General features: G+C 41.4%; 2 protein-coding genes across 5 annotated transcripts in view; one reads left to right on the top strand and one right to left on the bottom strand.

The window, feature by feature from the left end:
- LRRC72 (leucine rich repeat containing 72) overlaps positions 1 to 14,513 on the top strand; it is a 50,088-nt gene extending 35,575 nt beyond the window's left edge. For 3 of the 4 annotated variants that reach the window (XM_045007945.1, XM_045007942.1, XM_045007943.1), the window contains 4 exons: positions 3,752 to 3,841; positions 7,079 to 7,243; positions 10,444 to 10,471; positions 13,830 to 14,513. In XM_045007945.1, coding sequence (XP_044863880.1) covers positions 3,752 to 3,841; positions 7,079 to 7,243; positions 10,444 to 10,471; positions 13,830 to 13,995 — 449 coding nt within the window. In that variant the 3' untranslated portion in view covers positions 13,996 to 14,513. The remainder of the gene's footprint in view (positions 1 to 3,751; positions 3,842 to 7,078; positions 7,244 to 10,443; positions 10,472 to 13,829) is intronic. The other variant, XM_045007944.1, reaches the window with a different exon arrangement.
- Positions 14,514 to 17,472: 2,959 nt separating this feature from the next.
- ANKMY2 (ankyrin repeat and MYND domain containing 2) overlaps positions 17,473 to 19,228 on the bottom strand; it is a 29,572-nt gene continuing 27,816 nt past the window's right edge. Inside the window, exon 10 of the mRNA XM_045007941.1 lies at positions 17,473 to 18,406. Within this exon, the coding sequence (XP_044863876.1) occupies positions 18,183 to 18,406 (224 nt within the window). The 3' untranslated portion in view covers positions 17,473 to 18,182. The remainder of the gene's footprint in view (positions 18,407 to 19,228) is intronic.

Genomic DNA, 19,228 nt, shown 5'->3' with positions numbered 1-19,228 from the left:
GTGCGAATGCCTGTTCTCACTTTCAGGTGACAGTGTAAACAAGAAGTGGGCAGCATTGTCTCCTGCAAATGTAAACAAACTTGTTTGTCTGAGCGATTGGCTGAACAAGAAGTAGGACTGAGTGGACTTGTAGGCTCTAAAGTTTTATATTGTTTTATTTTTGCATGCAGTTATTTTTTGTGCATAATTCTACATTTGTAAGTTCAACTTTCATGATAAAGAAATTGCACTACAGTACTTGCATTAAATGAATTGAAAAATACTATTTCTTTTATTTTTACAGTTCAAATATTTATAATAAAAATAAATATAAAGTGAGCATTGTACACTTTGTATTCTGTGTTGAAATTGAAATCAATATATTTGAAAATGTGGAAAGCATCCAAAATATTTAAATAAATGGTATTCTATTATTAACAGGGCGATTAATTCTGATTAATATTTTTAATTGCTTGACAGCCCTAAAATTATGCATACAATATTTTAAAAATCTGTATATTTTATTTGTCAAAATAATACAACATAATCATGCCAGCTTACATTATTTTGGTCATTGATTTAAAAATACCTGTCAGTAAATATGTCTGTAACAATACAGACAACAAAAAAATCAGGAAATGTTTTTTGACAAATAGATTCCTTACTAGGCATATTAATACAGAACTTTGAGTAATAATTCATTTAACTACAATACAGAAACATATTTCCCACACCCCTTAGAAGGTATGCAAAGGCTTGGGTGAGTCAGTGCTAACAGAGTAGCTGATGGAGAGGGAAGTAGGTGCTGGGAAGAAACCTAGGAGTGGACCTGGAGGGTTGTTGGTAGGAGAACTATGGGAAAAGGTTTTTTTTTGCAGGGGTGGGGGGGAGGATTGGTAGGAAGTTGGGGAGCCTCCCCCATGCAGAGCCTGGCTGACCCCTGGCCTCTTGCATTCAGTCAGGCACATCTGTCCCTGTCCCCATGTGTCCCTGCACTCTCCCTCCCCCATGTTCCCAGGTGGCCCTGCATCCCTACTCCCATTCAGCCCCGGCACAGTGTTGAGATCCCACTAGCTTCTGTGACCCCGGCTCTCTGCCCCAGTCTCTCCCCCCATTACCTCTTCTGAACTCCAATCTGTGTGACCCTACAGCAGCCTCTTGTGCCCTGCTCTGTCAGTTCCTTCCCCCCTCCCATGCCACCTAACCTGGCCCTGCAGGCAGGGCACTGTGAGGAAGGTAACCTCTGCCCCTTCCCTCTCCGTGGCTGGCTGCTGCAGCCTGTCAACCAGCTGCTTTCTTTTCTGGCATCACATCAGCCCCTGGTGGGAAAAAGGTGTAATTGCAGCATGACCCCTCTCGCAGCTTCCCTTTACCTCCCTGTCAGAATCAGTTATTCTGCGGTGGGGGGCGAGGACATTAATTCTATGCTTGCACAGTGACGCAGAATTCCCCAAGGAGTAACTTTCACCACATTTCAGCCCTTAAAAGATAAGGTTGTACACCACAGTTTGGTGTTCATTAGTAAAGTAAGGTTACTGGAAAAATTAAATAATGCATTAATCGGCCTTACTTCAGTGATTTATAATGAAGGGTAATTGAACAGCTTTTTAAATGTATACAGTGTCGTTGTAGCCATGTCGGTCCCAGGATATTAGAGAGACAAGGTGAGTGAGGTAATATCTTTTATTGGACCAACCTTCTGTTGGTGAGAGAGACAAGCTTTCGAGCTTACACAGAGCTCTTCTTCAGGCCTGGGAAGCTTACTCAGAGTGTTACAGCTAAATACAAGATGGAACAGATTGTTTAGCTTAAGTTAACACATATTTCAATGGACTATTCAAGGTGAAATTGACTATTTACATGAAATGGACCAGTCATAAGGAGGAAATGGGTGAGGGGAGAAGAAATCTTTCCTGAACCCCCCTTTTCTGGAACACCCTTTGAACTTCCCCTCCATCACTCTATATCTGACCTATACAGTATCAGTCCTCATTCTCAAAGGAAAGCTGCACGATGCTTTCAAAAAACGAGTCTGAGGGCTTAGATTCATAACTTTGCTAGACACTAAAAAACATGGACTGACTCGAGATACTGAATTTATGTCTTATTACAACAATCTATAACCCATTAATAAGTCCCTCAGAGCCCCTCCCTATGACTGGCAAGGTATTAATGGGCCACTTCACCTTGAATGGTCCCTTGAAATATGTGTTAACTACTTATGCTAAACAATCTGTTCCACCTTGTATTTAGTTGTGACACTCTGAGGCCAGGCTACATTATAAACTTACATCAGTACAACTACGTCGCTCAGGGGTGTGAAAAATCCACCCCCCTGAGCAATGCAGTTATACTGACCTAGTCCCCGGTGTAGACAGTGCTCCCACTGAGATAGCTACTGTCTGTTCTGGAAGTAGCCACTCCTTCACCACATCCACAGTGCTAAGTGAGCTGGTATGGGGCTGAGCCACAGCTCATCCGGGCACGTATCTGCTCACCCAAGCACCTGTCCATACCGCCTCAAGTGAGCTAGATAGCTCGGCATCTACTTGCCCTGAGACACGCGCTTCAGGGATTTCTGGGTGAACAATAGGGTGGTTTGGACACAACTGGCCATATGTAGAGTCAGCAATGTAGATACCCCTAGAGTAGCTGAGTATCTGCCAAACAGGTTCTGAGAAGGAGGAAAATTCCAAGGTGACTTATAGGCCTTCTATAATGGTGGTGAAACTAACGGGTTTGGGGGATTTCTCTTTCACCTCTAATCAACATGCTGGGTGGGTCCTGCTCCACTACTTAACTCCTATACTTTCCTTTTGAAATACTGTACATTACAGTAGTTATCTCTGGCCAGATAGCACCTTCTCTTCTACATGGCTGAGAGACACAGCTGCCATGTAAAGAGAAGAAATAGGTTTGCTGCACAACCCATTTTATAAACCATCTTTTCCGGCCTGTCTGCCAGTCAACCAGGGAATGAGCTGGACTCCATTTTGGTGTGCCCACTGGATTTCACTGTGTCCTGTGACGACATTCCCATGAACCCAAATGGTCTGGCATTTGATCTAGGAAGACTTTGTGTGTCCACCCCTGGCAAAATGGCAATATTGGGCTGATACATATGTCTCTCAAAGAAAAATAAATGTCTTCCATTAAAAGGGCTTGTTTATTCACATAAATATTATGAACTCTGAGTAACTGAGCCAAATTTTGAAAAGAGCATAAATGATTTAGGAGCACAAGACCTAGAGTCGTACAGGACTTAAGCATTTTTGAAATTTGTATGCTTCACCCATTGTCCGATACGTATTTGGAGTTGTCTGAGGCATTTCCAACTAGATATAGTCAAAAGTCAGAAAACTGTCATTCACATTTTATATTCCATGTATATGGTAAAACTGCTGTGTACTTAAGTATATACTTATCTTACAGTACATACCAAAATCAAAGGCAAAAAATGTGTGGCTTTGTCAGTATATCAAAAATCTCCTAGTTAATCATAAAAGATCAAGCAGGAACTTCAAAGGCTCAGCACCTTAGGTGGCACCTTAATTCATTTATTTTCATTGAACATTTCACAATGGGCCAAATCTTGCAGTCCTTATTAAGGCAAGGGAATTTGTTTGACTAAAGACTGCAGGGCTTGGCTCATAGTATAAAAACAATGTGGGTGTATTTAACTGTATTTTCTGCAATATCTTTGCCAAATGGTGATTATTTTCCCAGGCTTGTTCATTTTTATATTTTTTCTTCCTTCCTTAAACTTTTGCAGATCTATTTCACAACCCTCTGTCACAAGATCCAGGGTACCGTCTTTATGTGACATACTTCCTTCCCTCAGTACAGCTCCTCGACAGGAAGAGTAAGGACTGCTTTCCTCTTTTCACAGTGAATTGACAGTCACTTAAGACTCTAGCCCATTTAGAAAAGTAGGTGAATTCTTCCTGTGGCTGTTCTCCTTCTTCCTTCTCTCCTCCTTCTCCTTCTTGCTTATATACCAAAACGTATAATGAATGTAATCCAATTAATGGTGAGATTTTGCATGCAGGTAGAGTTTGTGTGAACTAAACAATTCTCTGCTTGATATCAGACCTTTCATGTTGAAACTGACTAAAAGATTTGGCTTCTTTGCTATTTAAAATGTGTGTGTCTACAGTCTGAGATCTCATTTGTCTTACATAAAATTCTGTGGAACAAATTTAAGAGAGGTTAATGTCAGTGTTCAGAAATATGAACCTACCTTCATGTGTGCAAATTGGGTAAGTGCATGTACAATGGCTAGTTTATTTCAGTTTGTGCTCACCCAGAGGTCTGCACACCTCTGTAGCTTTTAAATAAATGCATGCACATTTCTTAATTGATCTTATCCACATAAAACTGGCTAAGCCCACCAGAAATAAAATGATCATCCCTACATCCCTCCCAGCAAGCCCTCAAGGTAAAACCTGGGTAAGTAGGGCTCTGTCTGGAGAATAAACAGAAGTAGTAAATCAGATACATAAGTTAATGACTGGATCAGCTAGGTTCTTGTAGATGCCACAGAAGAAATAGATCCTAAAGATCAACTTCTTCAATAAATGCCTAAGTTGTGTATTTACCAATATGACTTTTTTGTCATCTGAGTGAACTGTTCAATGATGTGGAGGAAGGAGGTTGAACATTAGGAGGAGGAACGTTGGGAGACAGTGGGTATGATTCTCACCCTGCTCCAGTCCCTTTATGCTGGATGATAGGGCGGGAGTGGAAAAGGGGGCCCTTGAAGCCCCAGATCTGGCCAGGGGAGAATTCTCCTGGTGCAAGATCTGAGGCTCAGCACCCTCTCACCAGTGTTAGTGATGGGGTGTGGCTGAGATGGGAGGGGTCAGGTGGTGGGAAGGGCCACAACACACAATGTTGTGGAGATTCTGGGCAGTGGTGCTGCCATTCGGGGAGGCTGCCATAATTTGGACAACACCCCAGGATGTGTCTAAATTATGCTGGAGGCCACTACAGACCTGGAGTAGCTCAGAATCAGGAGGGTGTAAAGTGACTTAAAGTCATCTTTGACCTTCCCCCTCCTCAGCTATCTGTTCTTTACTGTGCCTCTTCTACAACACAAAATGTCACCCATAGGATTGAAGCTGGGAAGGGAGAATGAGTGAGTTTAATTCTGGTGGGATGAGAGGAATGTAGTTTAACTTTAAAAATCTACAATACAACTCTGTAACTAATAAGACTCATCTATCATCACATTTTGTCTGTATGGTGCATCACTTTTCCCCTTTGAATTTTCAGTGTACCCTCTTCCAGACAGAAACCTGTCTCTTCTGCAGTGTCTGAGAAACAGAGTGCAGAGTTTTGGCTCCACCACAATCTAAATATTAAAAATAAAATAGTTCTATTGACTTTGCTGGTTCTACTTGAGAAAGGATTGTCCTCACAAGTAATGGTTTGCAAGTTCAGCCCCACGTGACAATTTGTATGTGCACTTCCCTGTTATACACATACAGGTTTGCAGGTGGACCTCAAGCCTATTTCTGAACATAGAAATGTAGTACTGGAAGGAACCTCGATAGATCTTCTAGTCCAGTCTCCTGCACTGAGGCAGGACTAATTATTAGCTAGACCATCCCTGGCAAATGTTTGTCTAACCTGTTCGTAAAAACTTCCAGTAAGGGAGATTCCACAGCCTCCCCAGGTAATTTGTTCCAGTGCTTAACTACCCTGACAGTTAGGAAGTTTTTCCTGATGTCTAACCTAAATCTCCCTTGCTGCAATTATGAGCCCATTACTTCTTGTCCTTTCCTCGGTGGCTAAGGAGAACAATTTATCACCCTCCTCATTATAACAACCTTTTATGTACTTGAAGACTATTATCATGTCCCCCCTCAATCATCCCATCTCGACTAAAAAAAAAAGTTTTTTCAATCTTATAAGTCATGTTTACTAGACCTTTAATCATTTTTGTTGCTCTCCGCTGGACTTTCTCCAGTTTGTCTACGTCTTTCCTGAAGTGTGGTGCCCAGAACTGGACACAATACTCCGGCTGAGGCCTTATCATAGTACATTTGGCATTGTTCAGAATAACTTTTTCAGTATTCAGGACAGTACTTCTCTTACTGTTGCAATGAGGATCATTGCTGGATAGAGGAGAACTGGCTATAATTTAATCTAGGGAAACTATATTGATATTTACAAAGTCCAGAGATAATCTTGTTAAATTCATGGACTTAATCTTCTTTTAAATACAACCATAGTACAATGATCATTCCTGAATTAAGTTAGGCAGTATTTTTTACCAAACTTTAACCTTGACTGTACATTTGAGAACTATTTCTTTAACATTACAAACTCCTGTCTTTACTATGCAACATTACTAAAATATACTCCTGTCTTCCTCATTTACACAAGACACTTAGTCACACTTTTGTACCCCCAGGCATAACTACTGCAGTTCCTTTCTAATTGGTCCCCTAGACATCAATGTTAAAAGACTTTACCGAATTCAAAATACTTCTGCCAGAGTTTTTTGTTTTGAGTCTTTAGTTCACATTTATCTCAGTTTGAAAGTGCTGAGATTAGTAGGTGGTGCATATTCTTAGTGTCAAAATTCTCCTTTTGATTTATAATCTTAACCTCTTTTTTAAAATGTACAAGTGATCTTCAAACAAAAGGGCAAATGAAGCTGCAAAACTTTTTTTGATTGTACTCCTACAACTTTCTGTAATTGAGTGGTGGGAATTATTACTGACTTTGAACTAGAATTCTGTTTTATTGTGAATATGAATCTTACAATTTAAGACTTCATTTAGTTCTCTAGTATAATGCATTTAAACACCATGCAAACAGAGTCTAGGGATGAAATCCTGGACCCAGTGAAATTAATGGGAGTTTGGTATTGACTTCAGTGGGCTCAGGATTTCACCCTAACTCTTCAGGCAGTATAAATCAGTATCTCTCAATATTGAAGTAAATGGAACTATACAAATTTACATCAGCTGAGGATCTGGTCATAATTCTGTAGAGAAAATAGTTTTCATCTGAATGCTAGCAAGCAGCTAAGCTTAGATTTTATTCCTTGGTATAGAAAGGGTAATAGTTTTTATTTCTCTTTTAACAGAAGTTACTCAAAAAGAAAGGGAATCAGCTTTACATATTTACAACCATGAAAGGTCCCGTGTTCTCCAGTCTATAGGTTTTGGAAAGAGAATAGATATGCCAATGGTGGCTAAGACAGTATCTACCAGAACCACTCCACGTGCCAAAAGTTTGCTGCTGTCTCCAGGTATTTATAATGATTTAGGGAAAAACATATATTTCCAGGTAATTTGATTTAGAAAGAATAATTTTCACCAACTTGGTTGTAAAATTAATTAGATTTAATAATGTAATAGATATGCTTTATGAACTCAGTCAGATTGCTTCCTTATTTAATTAACAAACTGTAGCAACATGCAGTGAATGTGTCCTTCCTACTAATTTGTATATTACACTATGTATTTTAATCAAACTCTGGAACAACAGAATTGCCTTTAAGGCAGCTACTCAAAATAGAATTTCATTCTTTTCAAAATGTATTCTCATTGGTGTTGAAGTTTTTACTTACATTTTCTGTTTAATAAACATATTTAACAGGGAAATGAATTTTTCCAGGATACTGTACCTATGCACTGACCATGAATGTCTGTATGCAGTGTTGGTTTAGTCATGTCAGTCACAAGATATTAGTGAGAGAAGATGGGTGAGGTAATATTTTTTATTGGACCAACTTCTGTTGTGTAAGTAGGACAATTGTCTCTCTCACCAACAGAAGTCTCATGAATACCTGTCAGAGACAGATCCGGCTGTTTAGAGTTTTGGTGCCCTCTGGTGCTTGTTTGACATTATAGACCTTTTCAGTCTTCCGAAGAAAGAGTTTTTCTCTTAAATAGTGTTGCAGATGGTGCATCAGCCTTTTCTATAGCATCTGAATACACAAGACTCTAGGTCTGGATCCTTCTGCTTAAAATATGTTAGAAATATATACATATTAGAAATATCAGTCACACAAAAGTTTGTATTTTTAGTAGACTTACATACTTAACATCTCTCACTACCTGTTTTATTTGTAGAAGTTTAAAATGTGGTTCTGCTTTGAATTGTGACTTTCTAAAAATAGCAACATAGTATGTCATGTTTGTTGAGTCTGTGTGAGTCCAGATGAAATTTGATCCCTTTAAAAGAAAGATGTTTTTTCTAACTCAAATTTAGAAGGGGCTTTTTGTCTTGCACACCGTCTTTACTAGTAAAAATCCTGCAAATGAAATTCTTTCCTAAGGTAGACATGAACCATAGTGGCTTCAAATTATGTTCTCAGTGACAAATATGCAATCCCATTGTTTTCCATGGGGTTGAGCAGGTGTAAATGACTGGACTTTGGGTGTGCAGTTGGAATTTAATTAACGATTTGCTCATTCTAGACAAGCTGTGATCTTGTCTATACAGGGAGTTAGATCTTTTTGTGGAGACTGCTAAGCAGAAGTCTGCAAGGGTTCACGACCATATACCAACCAGTACCAGATAAAGAGCAAACCGCTCAGGAAGACCTATATTAAAACCAGGGATGAGAGGAAAAAATCCATCAGGAGACATGAAACCTATCCATTTTTTGAAGGGTTGGACAGGATTTTCCACAACTACATGACCACCATATCCAGAAAAAGTTTGGAGCCTGCTGCATGCTTTCTTCCCCACTCCACCAAGGACAACTAGCAAAACTCATTGGAGGATGAGCATGAGGAGGCCACTGACACATTGCAGGGTCCATGCTGGCTGACAGCAGTTTGAAAATGGCACTAGCCCACCCAGAAAGGACGTATGGGGTAGACAGAGGAAGCCTGTGATTTTTAAAAAATTTGAACCTGCCTGGCATCCATTATGCAGCCCACAATGCATAGCAAGAAAAATCCCAGAATGCATACTGCTTAGCAGCAAAGCAAAGGATAATGGGATACTCTCCAAGAACACCATGCCCTTAGTACTCAGCAAACCACCATTGTGTGCACAAAATAATGATGCATATTAAAAGTGGGCACACTGGTTCCACGTGTACGATATTAGTGTGGTATCCGTCTTTCACATTACCTCATGCACATCAAAAAGCTGCAGATTGACCCCCCACCTCCCATAGACAAACCCTGAAATATAATCCAGGTAATTCTCTTTTATGTCTCTGAATTTAATGGAGCAAAAATAGTCAAAACTTTCTTTAATCAGGCTGGTAAGCAGAGATGACTCTCTCTCTGAAGTGCTGTTATACATTTATTTTAGTAAGCTCTACCACTGTAATGCTGGGGGTGCTTTTTTTTGTATGGAGGAATTTGTTAAGAGTTGTTAAAATATCTGCTTGAACAATGCATTATGGCCCTGATGAAGCAAAGCACATGATTAACATTAAGCATGTGAATTAGTCCCACTGAAGTTAGCCTACACTCAGCCTCACACTTTCTTAAACAGCAAAATATGGAACTCAGGAGCCATTGAAAATGGGTTTATATTATAACCAAAATGACAACTTTTTACACTGCTGCAGCTTCACTGCTACCAACAGTGGATACTTTAGTAGTAGAGAAAGGTCACAGGTGATTCTACTGTCAGGTCATCTGAGCCTGCTCTAAAAACTCTCATGCCCTATCTACAATACATACTGTGTCCACTATAGATAAAAATACTTACAAATTTTCTCATTGTAGACTTAACATCATGCAGTTGGTTATAATAAACCAATTTCAGGAGTTCAGAGTGCGAAGTTTGGACTTTAAAATAAGTTAATTGCAAGTGATTTTGGAGTGTAATGTTTTGCAGTTTTAAATCATATGCAAAACAATGACTATAAGCGTTACTAGTTTAATAATAATTTCTAAAATGCAGGTTAAAAGAGTTATTTTTAATCTTTTTCCTCATAGTTCATAAGGACCCCTGGGAAGTTAGAAACTGAAATCCTTGATCAGTGTATCATATGTTCACATTGCTTTGCTATTGGAGGGTTGGTGCTATCATTTCTTTTAAAGAAAAAGAAAAAGAAAAAAAAAGGAAGGCAGCATTTTGAGGGGGAAAGTAAAACATGAATAATTACACAGCATAAGCAGTCAGAAGAAAATATTTAGTAAACAAGAAGCTGGGAGCTGTGTGGAGCGGCCCCCGACCCTGCTCCCTGGCTGGAGTGCTGGAGGGGGGCATGCCCCAGACCCTGCTCCCCGGCAGGAGCTTGAGGGCCGGCTTAAAATGGCTGGTGTGCCAGATGCAGCCCATAGTTTGCCCACCTCTGCACTAAGTGCTAAAAATAGCCTATATTTTGATTTAACTACAAATATTCAGTTGTAATGGCTAGCACTCCTAGGGATTGATTTTGCACCATTCAAGTCAATGGGAGCTAGAACAAACTGTAGTTCTTAAATGGTCAAAGTGATGTAGAAATATTTACTTATTATAAATTTGTTGTTACAGGTTATGAAGTTGCAAATCACATAAATAAGTAAGTAGTTTGCTTTGTGCCTATTCACTCAATCCTCTCTGCCCCTCTCACTCCCCCCAAAAGCAGTAACTTTTAAAAAATATTCTGCTCTTTTTTTTGTGGTGGGATAAACCACTGTGACTATCAATGGTGAGACAATCCACCTGCTGCTATCTTCAATACATTTTCAGTAGTATTCCTGATTAGGAAATGAGGTGTATCATAAAATGCAGTTCATTTTGTAATATCAAACACTAAGTCCGGGGTGGGCAAACTTTTTGGCTGGAGGGCCACATCTGGGAATAGAAATTGTATGGCGGGCCATGAATGCTCACAGAATTGGGTTTGGGCTGCGGGAGGGGTTTGGGCTCTGGTTGGGGGTGCGAGCTCTGGGGTGGGGCCAGAAATGAGGAGTTCAGAGTGCAAAAGGGGGCTCCGGGCTGGGGCGTGGCAGTGCTTACCTCAAGTGGCTCTCGGAAGCAGCGGCATGTTGCTTCTCCAGCTCCTACGCAGAGGCGCGGCCAGGCGGCTCTGCATGCTGCCTCGTCCTATTGGAGTGCTGGAGGGGGCCATTGGAGTGTGTAGGAGCCGGAGGGGGGCTATGCCATGCCGCTGCTGCTGAGAGCTGCGTGGAGCGGCCCCCAACTCTGCTCCCTGGCTAGAGCGCTGGAGGGGGGCATGCCCCAGACCCTGCTCCCCGGTGGGAGCTCGAGGGCCGGTTTAAAGTGGCTGGTGTGCCAGATGCAGCCCATAGTTTGCCCACCCCTGCACTAAGTGCTAAAAATATTATACATTAATGTGTTAGAGCAGCCGAGTAGTTCTGCTATAACATGGATGAGACAATTTCCTTCTAACTGCCTATTCTTAAATAGGCAACTTCTTGGAAAAAATGCTGCTCTGTGGAATGAAATTTCTCAGCCCACAGTTGGCTTATTTTGTTGGATTTTTCCATGTATAATAGAAATAAAGATAAAATTTAGTTCTCTCTCTGTGTTGTGATGGGGAAAAAATGCTATTAATGCTCTGAGACATTTTTAGATGCATTTTTTTATGAGGCAACTTTACAAGTTATTTTAAAAGTTCATGCTTGTTTTAATTTATCAATGAGCAACATGTGTGAGTAGCTATGTTTTTAAACATAGACATTATTGAGAAATATATTTCTCAAATTAGCATGTACACATTAGTGCACACAAGTTCACTACCATTTCCTTTAACAATCTAAGTATACGGAGTTATCCACTTTGAGGATAGCCCTACGCAATCAGGCAAATCATAATGAAAACAGTTCTATGGTGGTTTCAATACCACCCTGCTTGCTGCATGTACTTTCTGTAGCTTTTAGGTACTCAGGTGCCAAATTCCACAAGGTACTTAAGCACATGCTTAATTATAAGCACTGGAATAGACCTGTTGAAGTCAGTGGAACTACTCACATGGTTAAAGCTATGCACATGCTAATGTGTGTACATGCCTTTATGCAGAAATTCTGTTCAGTTTTTATGCTGTGCCCAACACCTGAGCACCTATATATGAGAATGACTGTACTACTGAGTTTCTTTCTACCTCTACTCTCTTCACTGATTTTGTGAGTCTACAGCTCACATCTCCCATGGTACAACTAAAGTATGACATGCACAAAACTAGCAATCAGAAGTTTGCACCTTGATTATCCAGAAGACTAACAATGAAATAAACATCAGTTGCATTTGCCTGAGTGTGCGATCACTTACATCTGCAAGAGAGACGATAAATGCAGTGTAATGATTAAGATTTTACATGTTCATGTAACCCTTCTGCCAGGTGGGGCCGGCAGCAACCAGGGCTGGGTTCAATATCCACGGGTTTCTTTTCAACAATACAACACAGAACTGGCTCAAGCCGCCACTCAATAACCTAGGAAAGTTACATACCACCCCTGGGTGCCTCTGAGGGGCAACACTTTCCCACATGCAAGCACAGAGTCTGTGTGTAGAAAAGAAACTTTTAATGAGCGAAGTCACCTGGCATGAATTAGGGAAAATGCCACAAGGATTCATAAACATAAAACTGTCAGCAGGACACCCACCCCAGAGTGCATGGGGCAGAAGATGATTTTCTACAACCAAAAGTCCCTTTACTGTGCCCCCCTCTGCTCCCTCACCATACCTCACTCACAGTGGTTGTCCTTGGTCAGCGAGGACCTAGGGTTCAGAGGCACATCTGTGTGAGTTCACCTCCCACCTGGAGAAGAAGGCACCTTGCTTGCACTTGCCCTGGCTGGCTGCCCTGCCAGTCGTGGTTCCTTGCTGCCTGGCCATCCCACCAGCCAACTGTTTGCCACTTTTGCTGGCTGCCCGTCAGTTACCTTCTGCTGCCACCTGCCTCTCTGCTCTGACCTCTGTAGGTCAGTCTCTTAGTGACTTTCAGTAGGCTGGGCAGAAATGCTGCCCTACCACAAGTGATTTCGGCTCTTATTGAATATTTGAAGTAACAAAAGGCTCCTAATTAAGCCTATTTAGCACTGTCTGTGAGCAGTAGGGAAAACAGATTAAACCAGACCAGGGACCCTTAAGGAAAGTCCACACCTCATGGCTAGAACACCTATCTCCACCGCCTCTTACTTTCACAGGGGTCTAGCATTCAAGCCCCTGGCTTTTAGCTAAGGGTGACCCCCTCATTTGGGATAGGTTAAGGACAGTTCTGCTCCCCTTTATTCATACAATAAAGACAACATTGATAACATTTCACTACCCCTGTATTCAGTACTAAAGTGGTTTGTAACCCAACACCAGCCAAAGTTGATCACTTTGAGCAACACAGCTCTATCTGCTGTATATCTTGGCAGAATAGGTGTGTTCATGTAAATACAGATTGCTCCTGAAGTCTCTACCCCTCCCCAGCTAGTTGTCAGAGGAGAGTTCATTCAGACCCTGCTTATATAAAATTGTTACAATTCCTACTGTAACCAGATCTATATGCACAGAATCATATTCCTGTGTATAAATGCAGCAATTTTGTGAAAGTCAGCTCTGAGCAATTAATATTATATTAATGTATCTTTTTGCACTGAGTTTGCTTGTTTTTTAAAGTTAAGGAAAATACATTTTAATTTGTTTCTTTATTGCATTTAGTTTAATCAAAAATGAAGTTTCTTTTACTTGGACTTCTATGACTCTGCCTTTTTTGATTCTCTTTTGTTTTGTCTCATTTTGATCTCAAGTTTTAGAGAGGAAGCGTACAAAAAAAGTCTTGAGTAGTTATAGACTAGTCTGTTTAATCAATAATTGCCTCTACTATTACTTTCCACATAACTCTTTCCAGAAATTATTTCCAAAGTGGTTAGGAAAAATTGTTTTTATCTTGTCAGTTATTTACATTTGTTTTGTTATTTTTGTAGAGTTCCATTTGAGAACCCTGAAGATGCTGTTTTTGTGAGGGCAATGAAGAGATCTATAATGGAATTTTCCTCTGTGGATTGGAATAAAATACCTACCTGTCTAGGAATACGCCTTGAAAACAAACCAGAAGAACCCCATGAGAAACTGACAGTCAAATTCAGATAACTGTTTGGTTCCTTAAGAAAATATGTACCTACATGTTGGATATTAAACTTTTGTTGTAAGTTAATATCCATAAGACATGTATGCTATAACTTATACTTGATTAAAAACTTTCAGCAGGAAAATTTTAAATTCATTTCCTTTAATCCCAACTGTGGGGATTCAAGGATTAAAGTTAGAAAATGCTGGTCACAGATTTGCTGTAACTTTATCATAATGTTGCCACTAATTGAATTTTCATGAGTACCATACTGTCTGTTGTGACAAATTAACAAAGCACACTTGTACATTAATTTTTAGGACACTAAGGATGAATATATTCATCTTTGATAGTCTTTGCTGGTGGCCTCCTCTTTTCTAACTTAATCAGGTTTCTCTTACCCCCTTAGTTTCTAACACTTCCAGGTCAGATTAAGGCTTCATGTGGCCTCTCTCTTTCCCAAATGAAGTTACTGCAAGGTTCTCTGTGTATAAGGTTGTTATATAGTCCTTATCGCGGTTATCTTAATTTTTTCCCCTTTCCCAACTCCTGCTACAATCCACTTTTGTTCCTTGCTGATTGTTCAAAGGAAAGTATTTGGAACTGGCAGCAGGGAAAGCTAATTACATTAGGAATGTAGAGAAGATGCAAGGTAAGTCCACACTGGCTTCTTACAAGAGTCCCAACATTTCTTACCTCCTGTTAGCCAGAAACCTTTCTTGGCAATTGTTCTCAAAGTGGTCAAGCTGAAACACTAGGAATTAGCCAGACAGAGGTGTTAATCACTCCTCATGGGAAAACTCTACTGCACTGCTCTCATGGAGAACCTCTTGAGCTGTTCCATCAAAGGAAAGGCAGGATTTATCTCCCAGTGTATGTGGGGCAGGGGAGAGCTTTTGGTGGATCAGAAAGCCATGGTTGAGGGCATAGAGCCTAGCCTGCATCCCAGCAGTTAAACACTGTAGGTGCTTTATCTCAGGATGTACAGTTAGAAGAGATCTAATATTTTATCTCACAGCAGTATGAAGCTGAGTGTGGTGTAGAAGAAAATGTCAGTCTCCAGGGAAGAGGGAAGTACATTGCACTGGGACAGTTGCAATGTAAGGTTACGCTCTGATTTACCCAATTACAGAAGTAAATTTCATGTTGTTAAATTCTCTGAAGATTTTGTGTGCACTGAGAATACTCCAGCCTAGGACTGTAGGGACACAAGCATGACTTTCCCTCTAATTGCTCCTCCCCATTACCAGGGGCTGATGTGCCACCAAGCATTGGAACTGACAGCAAGGAGACTGTCTCTCCTGTGCTGTCAATGCCCCCCCTGCTAATATGGAAGAGAAGGAAGAAGCTGCCTGACTGAAGAGGGATGCATGTGGGGAAGGTGGCTTGCGGGAGTCAGAGGATAAGGAGAAACAGAGTGGGGACAGCAGGAACAGGAGCTAGTGGAGGGAGACAGGAGCTGTAGTGGGGTGCATGGAGAGGGAGAGGTGCTGAAGGGTTATATAGGCACAGAACAGGAGGAGGGCATAAACCAGAGGATGGAGGGGATTAGATAGAAGCAGAGGGGGGCAGGGGCATGAGCCAAGTGGGAGACTGGATGGGAGCAGAAAGGGAGGGAGGGAGGCAGGAACCAAGGTGGGATGGATAGAAGTAGAGGCATACCCCTGCCACCCATCCCCCTTCATCCCTCTCCCCTTGAGGCAGCCCCATACTCCTCTCACCCATGTTTTCCCCCCACTTCTCCACCCCATAAATGCCCCTTGTCTCCAGGCCACCAAGCATTCATGTTCTAACTTTTTGGTTTAAAAAGAAAAACAAAACCAAAAAACCCCCTTTGATTACATTCTGCCAAAATAATGTAACTCTGGTAGGGGAAGTGAGAAGGGGGGTCAGGTGAGGGACATACAGGGGTGACCACTAACTCCTACCAACAAACATTTCTCTAACTCTTTAGAAAACTAGGAAATTAAATGGCAAAAAACTTCCTTAAGACAGTGTTACGGTTGCCAGGTGATAGCTCATGCTCCTCCAGACTGTTAAGATCAGCCAAACTCAAACTTATGAAAACTAGGAACGGTAAATGTAGTCAAGGTGAATGCCCATTCACCCCTAACTCGTCCCTCTTTGAGAAATGCCCAATACATCCCCTCATCCCCTCTGCTTTTTCACTGTAATGGACAGGTGCTACCTGCGCTTGCCCTCTCAAACACTGCGCCGACTGCCTTGACAATGCCACACTTGTAAAATTTAACAGCGACTTCATACCCTTTTACAACCCCTTCACATTTAGGATACCACCTAAACCTATGCTTTCCTCTATCCAGCCTTAAATCCACGGATTGTTCTCATATCCCACCTCACTACTGACAATACCCATGGCAAGAAGACCCCAGTGCCCTGTTACGGACAACCTACACAATTCTATAATGAAGTGATGCAGACTGGAACTTCAAGTGATACATAAATCTCCTTCGTTGATAACACACAAAGCGGGAGGTGGGGGGAGGGGAGGAGAGAGAGACTCAGACACAGAATTCCTCATATCATAATCACAGGTCTTCCAGCCTGGTCCAACTTACTCCTCCACCATTCAATATAACTACACCTAACACAGCTGGAGTTTCCAGTGGCTATTGCCAGCTGCATGGGAGCGGAGTTAAGGTTGTGTGGGTGTTTACCTTAACCCTGAATTTCCCAGATTTCAGAAGTTTGAGTTTTGCTGAACTTGACATTCTGGAAGGGCACAAACTATCACCTGGCAACCTTAACTCCGTGTTAAAATTTTTGCCATTTAATTAAATGGCAACTGGTATACATGCTCTCTGGGATATTATTTCTTCCTTTAGATTGACTAGGGAGTCCTGGTTTCTCTATGTGAGCCTTTTAAAGACCCAATCCTTCACACACCAATTACTAAGCATAGTGATTCCTGAAGCCCAAATTCTGCTACCCTTACAAAGGGTGAGTGGTACCTTACTTTGTGAACTGTCCCTTTGATTTCATGACATACTGTACCACTCATCAAATATAAGGGTAAGAGAATCAAGGGTGACTGGGAATTTTCCCATTGGCTTCAATGGGGCCAGGACTTCACCTTTTTGTCTTGTATGGCCATCAAATGTGTGGTCAATGCTTACCAAATATTTCAGAAACATAAAATCTCACTGTTCTAGGAAGGAAACCTTTCCTTAAAACGAAATTTAGAAACGATCCCACTCTAGTCAATGTAAATGTTTAATATTAAAAATTTGGGGCTAATCTTTTCATTGGTCTGTGACAGACTTGAATATCTTTGAAAAAATAATTGCCCACTTCACTTGAAGTGGTCTCCTACAGAATCTGTGAACCACTTATCCTTAGCAACTTGTCCCACCTTGTATTTAGCTTACACACACTGGTTAGCTTCCCCAGGCCCAAAGAAGAGCTCTGTGAAACTCAAAAGCTTGTCCCTTCTACCAACAGAAGTTGGTCCAATAAAAGATATCACCTCACCTGTCTTGTCTCTCTGAACAAATAAGTAATTATTTGAAAGATACATTTCACAGTCAACTTGAGACAGCTGGATCAGCTGTATCATTTAAATGAAAATTGTCACAAAACAGACAAATTATATATTGCTCTGTACCAATAGCGGAAACTAACTAATCACAGTAAAGACAGTGAAGAGTGTTCAGAATCTAGATGAAGACTCTCAAAAAAAAAAAAAACTTAAAAAAAATGTCATGAAGAGTTGTAAAGCAATTTAACTGCTCAACTCCCATATGACTTCATAAGACTCTCTCAGCTTCAATTTTATTGCATGTGGAGAAAAATCTTTAAATTTACTATATTTAGGATTTTATTTTTTGAAAACAAGGATAATCCAAGTGATTTGAATGTTTTCCCATTTCACTAGCAAGTGGCTTATTTTCCACAGATATTCATAGGTTTACTACACTTATTGTAGGTACAACCAGAGGGATATATGAAAATATAGTATTGACCAGAGTATAAATGACTTGTCTTGACAACCTATGATGGAGTTTAAAGTATGTGATTATGCTGGCCTATTTCTTAACTAAAGAAAAAAAGAGACATATGCTATCTCACACAGGAAGTCTTGCATATGCTATGCAGTGAGGGCTATAAACATATTCCACATAGAATATGCATCATGACACTGAAGTACAGGGACTTCAGCCAAGACCTTAGTCCCCTGCCCAGCATCATCTTACTCTTCAGGTTCTTGAACTTTTTGCACAGCAATGTCAGCTAAGCTGGTCTCGCTTTCAGACTGATTGTCCGGACGAGGTGGTGGGGCCGCTGGCTCATTGTTAAGCACACTTTCCTCTGTTCTGTCAACTGCATGATTTGGATCCACTTCTTTGGTAGCTCCTGGATGAGGGTCTGACTGCTCCTCATTTGTGGAACTAGGATCAGCTACCTGTGCTTCATCTAACAAAAAAAAAGAAAAGAAAAAAAAAGAAAAGACATATACATCTCATAAACTCCATCATTAACAAACCCCTGGAACACTCACACAAGAAGCGGACGTCGTTATTCTTAAAGCTGAATTTGGCAGGTACTTTCTCTTTGTTTCACTGAGAAGTTTATTTACCCTGCTATCAAACAAGTTTCCTAATATTTATTCTTCTAAAAGTAATAAGGAAGCAGGACTACATTAAGTGACCTTAGACACAGGAATTCTGCCTAAGGCAGGGGTAAGCAAACTATGGCCTGGGGGCTGCATCTGGCCCTCGAGCTCCTGCTGGGGAGCGGGGTCTGGGGCTTGCCCCACTCTGTGCGGCTCCCAGAAGCAGCAGCATGTTCCTCCAGCTCCTAAGTGTAGAGGCAGCCAGAGGGCTCCACAAACTGCCCCAGCTCCAAGTGCCACCCCCTGCTGGGAACTGCAGCCCATGGTAGCTGTGGGGGCAGTGCCTGTGGACAGGGCAGAGCACAGAGCCGCCTGGCCATGCCTCTGCTTAGGAGCCATAGTGGGGACATGCTGCTGTTTCTGGGAACTGCATGAGATAAATGCTGCCCGGAGTCTGCACCCCGACCCCCTCCTGCACCCCAACCCCCTGCCCCAACCCTGATCCCCCTCCCACCCGCCGAACCCCTTGGTCCCAGCCCAGAGCACCCTCCTGTACCCCCAACCTCTAGGGTCTACTCAGGGGTCAGAGTGATTAAAAAAGCCCATTTTGGCTCCTTAAATTTTACATGAGATGGTCACTAGGTGGAGTTGTTTTCTGATACACTAAACTGCTCTGCAGTAGT

The sequence above is a fragment of the Mauremys mutica genome, chromosome 2 (assembly GCF_020497125.1).
Source record: "Mauremys mutica isolate MM-2020 ecotype Southern chromosome 2, ASM2049712v1, whole genome shotgun sequence".
NCBI classification, from domain to species: Eukaryota; Metazoa; Chordata; order Testudines; family Geoemydidae; genus Mauremys; species Mauremys mutica.
This window is presented reverse-complemented; position numbering and strand designations above follow the sequence as displayed.